Raw genomic sequence first — 14,162 nt, 5'->3', positions numbered from 1 at the left:
TGAGAAACACAAGACAGAGAGGGAGAGAGAAATGAAGTTTATTAATCATTGAGTGTTTGTCAATTGTTGCTGAGCTTTTGCAGAAATTGCTTGTGAAATGTTTTACAGAGTGAATTCTGAAAAGGAAGGTTTGTCACGTTGGTTTACAGATATCTCCTGTTGTTGCAGTAGTTGTGGTGTTACTGGAGTAATTGCGTGGACTGCAAAAGGTAGAAATGAATAGAGAAAGCGGTCTTTTTTTTCAATTTTTTATTTTAATATTATGTACAATGAAGTACATGTCATTTCCTCTAGTGGCACGTATTAACACTCTGTTAGCATCTCGACGAGCTGCTGCTGGTTGTACTGCCTGGCGAGGTCCAGGGGGGTGCTCCCCCAATCAGTCCTCACCCCCCTGTCGGCTCCGACCTGCAGCAACACAGCCGCCGCTTCTGCGTGGCCATTCTGTGCCGCGAAGTGCAGCGGCGTCTGCCCCCACTGATCCCTGGCGTTGGGATCGAACGCAGCAGAGAGCAGCAGCAGCAGCTGCACCACAGCCGCGTGGCCATTCAGTGCAGCCCAGTGCAGGGCGGTCAACCCGCACCCGTCCCTCGCCCCCACGTCCGCCCCAGCCACCAGCAACGCCCGCACCTCCTCCACCGCCCCCTCCTTAGCCGCCTCTATCAGCCTCCGGCCTCGCTCTGAATCAGAAAGGCTCCTGCACAGAACATCGACACACTTACTCTCTACTATCGAGACACACACCAAATGAAAGAAACTGTCACAGCCGCAAAACTGCCAACAATTCTGAATACACTTCTTCCGAGCGACTAATCACAAATCTAGAAATCTCGCTTCTGCGATACGGGTTAACCAGCATATTACAGACAGATTCACAGCACTAGCCCGTACAAGACCACCAGGTCGACTCTTCCTGACACACACACACACACACACACACACACACACACACACACACACACACACTAACTACCCGCTGCATAATAATCGTCACATGTGCTCATATAATCATGCATGCAACAAGAGATACATCCACTCGAACTTTTATTTCCATCTACTTACACACTTTCCAAGCCACCATATCGTCTGTGGTAGGCGGTATCCTGCATAACTACTATACTCTGTCATGTTAACTTTGTGTAACTTTTTGCAATTTTTGAAAATTCTGGACACTAAGTTACACACCGCTACAGGCAGCGTAAAACTTTACATTTATAGTTAAAAAGGTCTTCGGAACTGTAAACGTACACCAATTATGTTGCTCTCGAGTAAAATTTCTGTTTCAGTAGTAGTAGGAACACTTAAACCGTAACTTTAGACCAGTCTCAAAAATGTACTATATTTCCTGTATCTAATGCTATGCATAAATCAGATCATGGCAGAAAGAAATCAGCTGTTTGTAAGAAACAGAAACACACAGTGTTAATTGATTATTGCATGTTCACTTACAAATATCAAAATACTTGTCTAGATCTGGCATTGCTGAACTTTAACCAATGTCGCGAGAACCTCTCCCCATAGCTGATCCAACTTAAAGGCTAATCCCAAGCGAGTGAGCCAGTAAGAAGCTCCAAAGACAAGTGAAATACTAGCTAGAAACTACACAGGTAATAAAACTGCTGCATTCAGTACAAAATAATCAATGTAGGTGGAGCAGGAACCATATGAAACAAAGGTAGTAACTGGTACACATAAAAAGTTATCCTAACCGACTGCAGTCATTTCTCTTTCCGTTCTGCTCGCAAATTCAGCGAGGCAGAAACGACTGCCTGTATGCCTCTGTACGAGCGACAATGCCTCTCACCCTATCTTCACACGCCTTGTCTCAAGTGTACATTGCCAGAACTAGAATTGTTCTGCAGTCAGCGTCAAAAAACAGTTCCCTAAACTTTCTCAACAGAATTCCTCGAAAAGAACGTCGGCTCCCCTCCAGTGATTCCGATTTGAGTTCCTGAAGATTCTGCACAGTACCTCTGCGCCACTCGAAACTACCGGTAGCAAATCTAGCAGCTCAGCTCTCAGTCCTTTAGCTGTCTTCCTTTAATTCTACCTGTTGCCGATACCAAACACTCGAGCAGTACTCGAGAATAGGTCGCACCAGCGGCCTACATGCAGCCTCATCTACAGGCCAACCACACTTTCCTAAAATTCTCCCAACAAACTAAAGTCGACCCCCTTGCCTTCCCAACCACAGTCCTCTCAAGCTCGTTCCATTTCGTATCACTTTGCGAACTCTCGCTCAGACATTTAAGCGACGCCTCTGTGTCTAGCGGAACACCGCTACTGCTGTACCTCAACATCATGTGTCTGTTTTTCCTACTCACCTACATCAACTTACGTTTCTCTACATTTACAGATGGCTGCCATTCGTCACACCAACTAGAAATTTTGTCCAACTCGCCTTGTGTCCTCCTACACTCACTCAACGACGACATCTTACTGTACACTAGGGGACAGTCAGCAAATAGCTGCAGATGCCTGTCCACCAGACCATTTATGTATACAGACAGTAACAGCGGTCCCATCACCCTTTTCTGGAGAACTCCTGCCTCTGGCGAACGCTCGCCACTGAGGACAACATACTGGGTTCTGTCACATAAGAGCTGAGGTCCATTCACATACATGGGAACCTATTCCATACGTTTCTATCTCCTTCAACAGTCGACAGTAATCCACCGTGTGAAATACTCTGTGGACATGTACGAATATGCATGTTATTCAGAGGTGATCGATAAGCGCACCACATCACAGGAAAATCTGCACAATGCAAAGAATTCCGATCTTTGATGTAAAAATGGCTCCGTCACCTCTATTGCAATCACGGATTGTATTAAAGAGTCGGCACAGAAAGAACTGGGGGTAATGTTGCCCGTCTCAAAGAAAAGGATTGTAGTTTACACAAAAGTCAGCCTTGCCGCAATTGGCACATCAGAAAGGCGACCGAAAATAAACCACGCAGTTTGCCAGAACCGCCAAGAAACACCACTAACAAATTTGCAGTATAAATCCATCATTGCAAGCAGCTTCTCAAAATCGGTAATTTGATCAACCATAGGGACTTTTGTATGGCTAAAAAATGGTGCTGACATTACACAAATTAGTTGGCGTAAAAACAAAAAAAATTATTTTTCCTTGGAAGAAAGCTGTTTAGCTTAAGACACTGCATTAAATGCAATTTACTTGCAATAGACCTCTAAGTAAAGGAAAGGTCCCTCTAGAGAGAAGTCATTACTGACTGGCGATGCAAATACTTGATACAAGTCAGGAAATTAACAGAACTCTTTTATGTCGACGAAACTTGGGTGGTGAACCAACGACATTCCTCTTAGAAGACGATGACAGGGTCGTGACATTGGCACCAAAATGGACAATATGATAGTGGAAGCAACAGCGGTGAATGTTGTATCCAACACTGGGTTTATTTATAGGTCTACATCAATGTCGTCTTCACCAAAATATTTCGCATTACATATTATACATTTATTCCAGTGCTTCTTCCAATGCTTAAAACTATTCTGGAACAATCCTTACGGTTGCGTTTAGTTCTCTCAGAGGTGCAGTTTGAATCTCATCTCTTATGTAAAAGACAGCTCTTTAAGGTTTGTCTTTATTTTTGAGAACAAAATGTCACACATGGAGCGAACGTGGGGCCAAGGACATCACTACAGTATTGTTTCTAGCCAAACATGCACAAGCACGCAACGAACTGTGAGCAGGTGCGTTATTGCAGTGCAGAAGCAATTAATTGTTCCGCCACAAAGCCGGACTTCTTTCCGCGTTGCTTCAGGCCATCGGGGTTGAGCTGGTGAGAAGATCTGCCCACTGGCCGTTTCATCTTGGGACGAGGAGTCGTGGTGCACTGTACTGTCAAAACCGATCACTGTCAGACACGTAACATTCACGTTTCAGTGGTCTTGGCCATCTGTCACCGAGACGATTGAGTGTTGGTTTATGCATCGTTCGGTTGAAGTCCTCAGCTCGTCTTCTATTACGACCTTTTGTCATCTTCATCTTCATCTTCTTCGAAATGTTTATACCGGCGGTAAACACCTATTTCACTCTTAGTATACTCACCAAAAGCAGTATATAATATTTCTAAAACCACGATGCATTTTAATCCGTTCTCATAGCAAATTTTAATACAAATGCGCTAATCTGTTTCTACAGTAAACAAATGATCGCTGATACTCTTAAAATACCAGTAACCTTTCTAACACCTGACAACACACTAAGTAACCGATGCGCATAACGTTGTACACACAATGACAAAAAGAAGTAGGAATCTGAGTAATAAAACGCCTGAAGTGATGAGTTTCCCGTATAACAAGAATGGTTGCGTTTCAACCCACCCAATCAAAGGGAACTGTTACCTCTTAGAGGAAACACAATGGAAAAGCAAGTCTTCAGTTCTACAGTATAATTACACCACATTTCCTTTATATTCGCTTCGACATATATATCCATCCATTTAGGAGGGAATTGTAGATGAAAATGCATACAGGGGAATAGGCATTCGGTTCTGACGTATATTTGTAATAGATGTAGCAACCCTGGCTTTTGATTTCTGTTCCTGTGTGGATGTAATTTACTCCACAATGTTGTGTTTCGGGAGAGGGCCATCGTCTGCTGTCTCGCAGTGGTGCCAATTCATTTACCTAAAAATGAACGCTGCCCGGATGGGTCTGCACAGTGCGTCGCCACCGATTTAAGGCGCGCGCCGCGGAATCGCCGGCACGGCATTTCGGAACTGAGTTGTATAGGAAAAGCAGGCAGGCCGCCATTCCGGCCCCAAGCGAGTAAAAAAAACTCGCAGACGCCCTCGCGCGCCTTGACGTCACGGAGAGGAGGCTGCAGCGCCGAGCATTCAGTTTTGAGACAGCCACGAGCAAGGCTCGCTGTAAGTGTGCCGTGGCAACATTGCATCAATAGTGCTCGGACGACGACGGACGTTACTTATCACGCTTTTCCCAAGGATGAGCACTTGCGACGTGAATGGATGATTCGATGCAAACGCAAGGACAAAGTGAATGTGAAACCTGCACGTGTGTGGTCAGCTCATTACCGGCCAGAAGATTATGAACGGGATTTGAGAAATGAGCTTCTAGGGTTACCTTCAAGGAAGAAGTTATTACCAGCAGCAATCCCCTGCATAAATATTCCGAACTGGCGTGAGCAAGAAATTGTGGAAAGCGGTGATGCAAACGAAAGGGTAAGACGTCTGCACATACATAACACTTTCAATAATTGAAACTGTAAAATTTACCGTAGTAAAAACGAATTCACATACATGCAACGCTGTTTGACGCATTACTACACTCCTGGAAATGGAAAAAAGAACACATTGACACCGGTGTGTCAGACCCACCATACTTGCTCCGGACACTGCGAGAGGGCTGTACAAGCAATGATCACACGCACGGCACAGCGGACACACCAGGAACCACGGTGTTGGCCGTCGAATGGCGCTAGCTGCGCAGCATTTGTGCACCGCCGCCGTCAGTGTCAGCCAGTTTGCCGTGGCATACGGAGCTCCATCGCAGTCTTTAACACTGGTAGCATGCCGCGACAGCGTGGACGTGAACCGTATGTGCAGTCGACGGACTTTGAGTGAGGGCGTATAGTGGGCATGCGGGAGGCCGGGTGGACGTACCGCCGAATTGCTCAACACGTGGGGCGTGATGTCTCCACAGTACATCGATGTTGTCGCCAGTGGTCGGCGGAAGGTGCACGTGCCCGTCGACCTGGGACCGGACTGCAGCGACGCACAGATGCACGCCAAGACCGTAGGATCCTACGCAGTGCCGTAGGGGACCGCACCGCCACTTCCCAGCAAATTAGGGACACTGTTGCTCCTGGGGTATCGGCGAGGACCATTCGCAACCATCTCCATGAAGCTGGGCTACGGTCCCGCACACCGTTAGGCCGTCTTCCGCTCACGCCCCAACATCGTGCAGCCCGCCTCCAGTGGTGTCGCGACAGGCGTGAATGGAGGGACGAATGGAGACGTGTCGTCTTCAGCGATGAGAGTCGCTTCTGCCTTGGTGCCAATGATGGTCGTATGCGTGTTTGGCGCCGTGTAGGTGAGCGCCACAATCAGGACTGCATACAACCAAGGCACACAGGGCCAACACCCGGCATCGTGGTGTGGGGAGCGATCTCCTACACTGGCCGTACACCACTGGTGATCGTCGAGGGGACACTGAATAGTGCACGGTACATCCAAACTGTCATCGAACCCATCGTTCTACCATTCCTAGACCGGCAAGGGAACTTGCTGTTCCAACAGGACAATGTACGTCCGCATGTGTCCCGTGCCACCCAACGTGTTCTAGAAGGTGTAAGTCAACTACCCTGGCCAGCAAGATCTCTGGATCTGTCCCCCATTGAGCATGTTTGGGACTGGATGAAGCGTCGTCTCACGCGGTCTGCACGTCCAGCACGAACGCTGGTCCAACTGAGGCGCCAGGTGGAAATGGCATGGCAAGCCGTTCCACAGGACTACATCCAGCATCTCTACGATCGTCTCCATGGGAGAATAGCAGCCTGCATTGCTGCGAAAGTTGGATATACACTGTACTAGTGCCGACGTTGTGCATGCTCTGTTGCCTGTGTCTATGTGCCTGTGGTTCTGTCAGTGTGATCATGTGACGTATCTGACCCCAGGAATGTGTCAATAAAGTTTCCCCTTCCTGGGACAATGAATTCACGGTGTTCTTATTTCAGTTTCCAGGATTGTATAATATTTGTCACGAAGATTAATAAGCTACAAGAGAAGCTAAGCTTTCACATATAATGTCGATCTTTCTTGCGCGTTTGCACTTTAAGATACATCACACAATGTGCCAGTAAAATGTTTAACACCAACATAAATCTCTGATGTTCTGGGTTCGAAATTTTTCTAAATGGCTTGTCATCAAAGAGTTGGTCTAAATTAGAGCCAAACGCTCTGCAATTTAAGAAATTCATCGTAAATTTTCGCACATAGTTCATCGTAGAGGGAGACCGAGAGATGAATACAGTAAGCAGATTCAGAAGGATGTAGGCTGCAGTAGGTACTGGGAGATGATGAAGCTTGCACAGGATACAGTAGCATGGAGAGCTGTATCAAACCAGTCTCAGGACTGAAGAGCACAACAACAACAGTTCATCTTGCGTAAAAGGAAATTTACTTTGAAGATAATGCTTTTCAAACCACAATTCGTAATATTTCCCCTCGATCTGTCAGAAATAGATTTGTTCCAGCAGCTGCCAGAGAGCTTCAGGTAAGAAGCGTCCCCGCGCTTTCGCAGCTACGGCGATGTAGGAAGCCCGTATGTTCTTATGAGCAAAACATTAAAACACCTTACATTATGTCATAAAAGGAACAAGGGATCAGAGGATACTACAAGAGGCCCGGAATTTCTTGAACCACACTGAAATGAATAATTTGCATTGAAGTGCACATGCGTATGTCCAGATTCCCAACGAAGTAGGCTTTGATCTGATATTAAGATTTTCAGTGTGCTTTTCGGGGTGTAAATTTTCTTGAAGTACCAGCACTGTATTGTCACATGTTTGGTTCTTTATTATGGCATAATGCCATACGTGCTTAAAAATGAAAACTTGCACTTGAAATGGAGCGAACAGTTGAATCTAGCCGATAGTGTAGAATTAAACACATCGTTTCAAACAAACTGGCTGACTCAGTGGAAAAGATAAATAAAAGCCGAATTTCTTTAGCAAAGTGACAAAAATAACTTATTTGTTATGCAAGGCGATTAATGCTTGACAGTCAGAAAGGTGGATTTTATATTAAAATCTGGAACTAGTAACATATTTTAGCCTTCCGTAATTATGTGAATGTATTTTAATTCACTTGGTAGTTCCCAACGACAGAAATCATTTTTTTTCCATTCGCGTGAGAACAATAAACAAAGAGGAAACAGCAAAATCACTAAATGTGAACACACATCACGTGGAGCTCCCCCCCCCCCCAAACCACTGTAAGTCAAACAGCTCTGCGCATCAGCCCCAGATCTATGATATTTCGTACCAGGGCAATACTGGACGGTTTGATGGTGGCACCACCCTAGCCGCTTTGTGAAACAAGGTTATTTTTCCTCGAGAATACGAATTCCTCCCCCCCCCCCCCCCCTCGCCACCGAAATTGCCGCCTGGTTCAGATACTCCAGTCTGCTGCGTACACAACCAACAGCGACATTCCTGTTTCCAGAAGCGGGAGAAGGTACTACTCAGACGCGACTCAACTGCGCATGCGCGTGATTCCGCTCGTAACTGCTTAAATGAATCTGATGTAAACAGTTGTGATGTCACGCTGATCGGAGGTAATTTGTTGTTACGAAGCATTACATTGTCTTCCTACAGCCTTTCACACATTTTGCTGTTGGCAGACGCTTGTATGAGCACTGTGTTTTATTATATATATGACGCATTTCCTTTGCAATTTAAGTTTCATTCTCTCGTTCATATTTTGTAGATGCAGTATTATTCTGCAGTAGCGGGATACAGTAATACCCTTTGTTAGAGTATCGGTTCTTAACAGTCAAAATGACAAAAAATTAACTGAAAACAAAAGCAATGAAAAATTCCCAGGTTTTTCCCAGTTTTCTTCCGGACGAAAAAATTCCCGAGTCTTTCCCAGATGTCCCGGGACGTATAAACCCTATAACAGTCTCTTGACCGAGCGAGGTGGCGCAGTGGTTAGACACTGGACTCTCATTTGGGAGGACGATGGTTCAATCCCGCGTTCGGCCATCCTGATTTAGGTTTTCCGTGATTTCCCTAAATCGCTCCAGGCAAATGCCGGGATGGTTCCTCTGAAAGGGGACGGCCGACTTCCTTCCCCGTCCTTCCCTAATCCGATGAGACCGATGACCTCGCTGTCTGGTCTCCTTCCCCGAAGCAACCAACCAACCAACCAACCAACAGTCTCTTGATACCATTCCTCACAAGCCTTCTGTAAATGTAGGAATATGGAATCGATCTTAGATCCCTTGTCGACAGCACTCATTACTTCATAGGAATAAAGAGCTAGCTGTGTTGCACAAGAACAATAGTTCCTGAATCTGTGTTGGTTATGTATCAGTAAGTCATTTTCTTCAAGATGACTCATAATGTTCGAGTACAGTATATGCTCCAAAATCCTACAGCAAATTGAGGTCAGTAATATGCGTCTGTAATTCAATAGGTTACTCCTATTTCCTTTCTTGAGTATTGGTGTGACCTGTGCTACTTTCCAGTCTTTAGGAACAGACCTTTCGCCAAGTGAACGGTTGTATATGATTGCTAAGAAAGACACTATTGTGTCTGCATACTCTGAAAGGAACCTGATTCTTATTCCATCTGGACAAGAAGACTTGCTTTTCTTGAGTGATTTGAGTTGTTTCACAACACCTAAAATATATACTTTTATGTCACTCATGCTAACAGCTGTTCTGGTTTCGAATTCTTGAATAGTTACTTTGTCTTTTTTCGTGAAGGAATTAAGGAAAACTGTATTTAGTAACTCCGCTTCAGCGGCAGCACCATCGGTAACTTCTCCATCGCTATCACACAGTGACGGTGTTGACTGTTTTTTGCAACTGGTGTACTTTACATACGACCAGAATGTTTTTGGGCTTTCTACCACATTTTGAGACAATGTTTCATTGTGGAAACTATTAAAAGGGAATAAGTCAAGTCCATTCAAAAGACTCCTGCCACATTATCCACATTAAATTACTTGTTTGGCTCCCACGTTTCCCTTTGTATAGGGGAGAAATTTCTGTATTATACAATAGCTTATTGCATTCTGCTCTGGTTAATTTCAAAAAGGCATGTCGAAGAGTCTCACTGCTGTTGGTCCCAGGTGTGTGTGTGTGTGTGTGTTACTGAAGCATAAATTGGTCCATACTTTATTTTGAAATCCACCAGCTATTGAGTCATCTTGCAAACATGTCAGTTCACTTTGAGATGGCAGTATATTTTCAGTAGGACCAACTATCTTTGCCCACATCGGTTGCTCTTTTCTAAAAATAAAAGTTAACTATACCATGGAATTATGCAAAACTTCTCCTCGGTGAATCAAATCCACTACTCATCACACCTGGTGACCTCCATCATCCATCGAATACACGAGTTTGTTTACGAGTGACGAGCCATACAGTGCTGTACGCACCTCCACTCAGCCACACCCACTGCATTTCTCCCTTCTCGAGAGCAGATACCTCAACCATTAGACCAGCTGAGTGCGTTTGCTGGTGTAGATGGAATTACCACTGTGGATGATGTTTTTTCCCATGATTTGCTAACACTGCCACCAGAGATTCTGATGTACAACCTCTGAAGTAAGATAACACATCCACCGATTCAATTTCCCTCTTGCTACTCTTCCCAAAAGTGGATAAACTGTAGTGCAAGTGTCGATGAGGTGTGCTCAGGCAGCCTACTGCTCAAGGAGACTGCCTACAATAAGCAGCTAATCTGGGTTCCTGTTACAGTGTGGCGCAGATTTCCAACAGTCACTACAGATGTAACTGACCAGAGAACCATTTAAGGAATATTCGAATTACATTTTAAGACATACCCAAAACAAGCTGTATCCTCATTACTGTACTAAATATTAACTTTGTCATTCTTACTTGTATTTCTGTTTACCTTTCTTTCGCCATTTCTTCCCAAGTGTCTTCAATAACTTATATCTACAACCATTCACATAGGTTTTGTTGAGTGGAATTGTGTGAAAAATCCTGTTTCCACACCCATTTACTTCAGAATCAATTTGTAACACGAAAACATCACTAAAAACAAAATCTAGATTAAACACATCAATACATAAAGAATTTGGAAATGGGTATGATTTGAATGGGACACTTCCTACGTAACTACAGTTGAGTGACTCTGAACTGAATGTAATTCTCACGGCAAATACAGAGAACGAGAAATCTTCTGCATATGTGCTCAGTCTTCAAAATATCATAGCCAAAAAAGTGTGAATGGAGTAATGTTTAATGGTACCTGTAACCTCTATCCAAAAACTGAAGGAATCTGTATTTTATTTTATTTACTATATTGGCTGGTTAATGCCAAAATAAGCAGTACTGTGAGGGTAAGACTTGGGCACATGTGGTAACACAACTCACCGGAAGCGAGAGACGGCTGCGTCATCAGGTGGAGGGGTGTGTCGGGCATACGTGGGAGGCGCAGCTGCAGCAAGAGTCCGGCTGTGGCCGCTGTGGGGTTGACGGTCAGAGTTGGGGGTGGACCCGCCCCCTGTGGCGGTCGGCGAGCTGCACAGAGAAACACTGTGTGGGTGGGCGTGTTCACACAGGGGCTCACTGCAAGCGGTACAGCTGAGGGACTGTCCACTGGGGTAACAGAACACACAGTGCCAACAACACCAGCCTGTCACTTAACGTAACTGTACAACCAAATAACTGGTCTTTTTCTGCACTACATCTGCTATATTCTCCACTGGCACAGCTTAAGATGCAAAACAACACATTGTTCACAATGAAGCACAAACCAAATCCCAAACATAAGGACCAACAATTTTGCTGCCCTGACAGAACAACTATCAGACAGAATTTAGAAGCAGTTAAAGACAACTGGCTGCTACTTTTGGTTGTGCGGTAATTTGAAAATTAATGTATGCAAGCTGAATTATATCACTGGAGGCAGAGAGAGAAGGAGAGAGAGAGAGAGGGAGGGAGGCAGAGAGAGAGAGAGAGAGAGAGAGAGAGAGAGAGAGAGGCAGGCAGAGAGAGAGAGAGAGAGAGAGAGAGAGAGAGAGAGGGCAGGCAGAGAGAGAGAGAGAGAGAGAGAGAGAGAGAGAGAGAGAGAGAGCAGGCAGAGAGAGAGAGAGAGAGAGAGAGAGAGAGAGAGAGAGAGAGAGAGAGGCAGGCAGAGAGAGAGAGAGAGAGGCAGGCAGAGAGAGAGAAAGAGAGAGGCAGGCAGAGAGAGAGAGAGAGAGAGAGAGAGAGAGAGAGAGAGGCAGAGAGAGAGAGAGGCAGAGAGAGAGAGAGGCAGAGAGAGAGAGAGAGGCAGAGAGAGAGAGAGAGGCAGAGAGAGAGAGAGAGGCAGAGAGAGAGAGAGAGGCAGAGAGAGAGAGAGAGGCAGAGAGAGAGAGAGAGGCAGAGAGAGAGAGAGAGGCAGAGAGAGAGAGAGAGGCAGAGAGAGAGAGAGAGGCAGAGAGAGAGAGAGAGGCAGAGAGAGAGAGAGAGGCAGAGAGAGAGAGAGAGAGGCAGAGAGAGAGAGAGAGAGGCAGAGAGAGAGAGAGAGGCAGAGAGAGAGAGAGAGGCAGAGAGAGAGAGAGGCAGAGAGAGAGAGATAGAGAAACAAACTGGTAAGTTGGGGTATCAACTTACTGTTGAAACTATATGGTCATGGATATGCAAGGGCTGTTTGATGTGAAGCCCAAGGGAATGAAGAAGATGGACACGAATTACAAGAGCTATGCTATAAAAGTTATCAAGAGTGTATTCAAATTTTGCATTTGAGTAAAGCAAATAGAACTATATATATGCATTTAATGTCTCCACAATTCGATTTATTGAAAAGACAGCAGTGGTGATGTGTTTCTTAAACAACAATTTTTGTGTTGAGCAGTTTGCAGTAGAGGCCACCATTAAAAGAAAAATGGGTTACGCAGTGTATGCAATTTTATCTCATGGACAATGTTTACAACTTGTGAAGTAATCTGTAGTTTATTGAATATGGATTTTTTTAAATTGAAAATGAAACAATAGAGACTTGTATGGAGCATATGTATCAGAGAGACAGAGGCAACAAATGATAGCTGGATGAAAACGTCACATCAATACTGACGTCGTGGGAGATATGTCGTACACCTGTAGGTGGACAGCGAATATAATCTGCTGTATCCCAGTAGCAGGAAACCTCATAGGATTCACTGGACGACCTCTGGTAACGCCACAGGGAACTTCAAACAACAAAAGGGGGCAGAGATTTCCTGTCTGTTTAGTGAAAGGGAATGCACGGAAAATATTCAGGGCGATAGCTGAACAGAGACGAGAAGGAAATGTGATTGTAAGACACAGCATTGATTGTGACAATGTTATTGTGCTGCCTGGAGCATTCTCTTCTTATATGCCCCCAGTGGGCATGAGTAGCCCCAGTGCTCATAGCTCCTGCTTTACTGGACATCTCATCTCAGGGAGTCATACCCTGCTCTTTGGGGCCAGTCACCCAGGGGCAGTGTCTTTTTTAGTAATCAGGAAAGTCTTCAGTCCCAGGTTTGAACCTCACCATCACTTGAATTTTGAATACGAATAATCAGCATTGGTGTCTGAAGACTTCCAGCATCAGGTGTCACCCTCTTTCAGCCAACAGCCTTTCCAAAGAGGGCGGAGGGGCCGACAGAGGTTCAGGGCACTCTCTTTCCCTTGAGGTCTGAAACTGCTCCTAAATGAGGAAGAATTGGCATTGATCAACAACGTGAGGATACAGAAGGCAATGTAAACCACTGCATAAAGATACATAACGTGCATCAACATGACATGTGGTATGTGATTCAATAAGAGCCATAACGGTCTCTCCATTAGCAAAAGACTAGTCCCCCATTCAAACCTCCAGGCGAGGAGGCCCAAGAGGGAGGTGACCACGAGAAAAAGGTTGAGTAACCAACGAAAGGATAACATTCTATGAGTCGGGAGCTGGAAAGTGAGGAGTTCGAATGTGGTTGGGAAGCCAGAAAATAAGAAACGGATTTCTGGTCACATGAGAATAGGGTAGTAGCAACAGTAGTAGGATTCAGTATCAATAGAAAGGCAGGACAGAAAGTGAGTATAGATATGTTCTCTTGAGAATTAAAAGCAAACCAACAACATGCATAGTTCAGGTATTCATGATGACGTCGCAAGTTGAAGGTGAAGAGAGAGAAAAAGTGAGGATATTGAACAGGTAATTCAGTACTATGTAATAGTTATGGAGGGACTGAAACGCGATCGTAGGGGAAGGAGTAGAAGAAAGGGTTACACGAGAATATGTACTTGATAATAGGAATAGGAGAGAAGAAAGGCTAGTTAAGCTCTACAGTAAATTTATCCTAGTAATAGCTGGTATAGTATATTCAAGAATCACTAGACAAGGGGGTATACTTGGAAAATGACCGAAATATGGGAGGTTTAAAGTCACACTATATTATTGTCAGGCAAACATTTTGA

General features: G+C 44.9%; 1 protein-coding gene across 1 annotated transcript in view; it reads right to left on the bottom strand.

Annotated features, from left to right (window-relative positions):
* Positions 1 to 303: 303 nt before the first annotated feature.
* Positions 304 to 14,162, bottom strand: part of LOC124553341 (TD and POZ domain-containing protein 1-like) — a 64,877-nt gene continuing 51,018 nt past the window's right edge. Inside the window, exons 3-4 of the mRNA XM_047127217.1 lie at positions 11,121 to 11,267; positions 304 to 697 (exon numbers count right to left, since the gene is read on the bottom strand). Coding sequence (XP_046983173.1) covers positions 304 to 697; positions 11,121 to 11,267 — 541 coding nt within the window. The remainder of the gene's footprint in view (positions 698 to 11,120; positions 11,268 to 14,162) is intronic.

This window comes from Schistocerca americana, chromosome 11 (assembly GCF_021461395.2).
Source record: "Schistocerca americana isolate TAMUIC-IGC-003095 chromosome 11, iqSchAmer2.1, whole genome shotgun sequence".
Classification (NCBI taxonomy): Eukaryota; Metazoa; Arthropoda; class Insecta; order Orthoptera; family Acrididae; genus Schistocerca; species Schistocerca americana.
The sequence above is the reverse complement of the archived record's forward strand: the minus strand, read 5'-3'. Positions and strand labels throughout refer to the sequence as shown.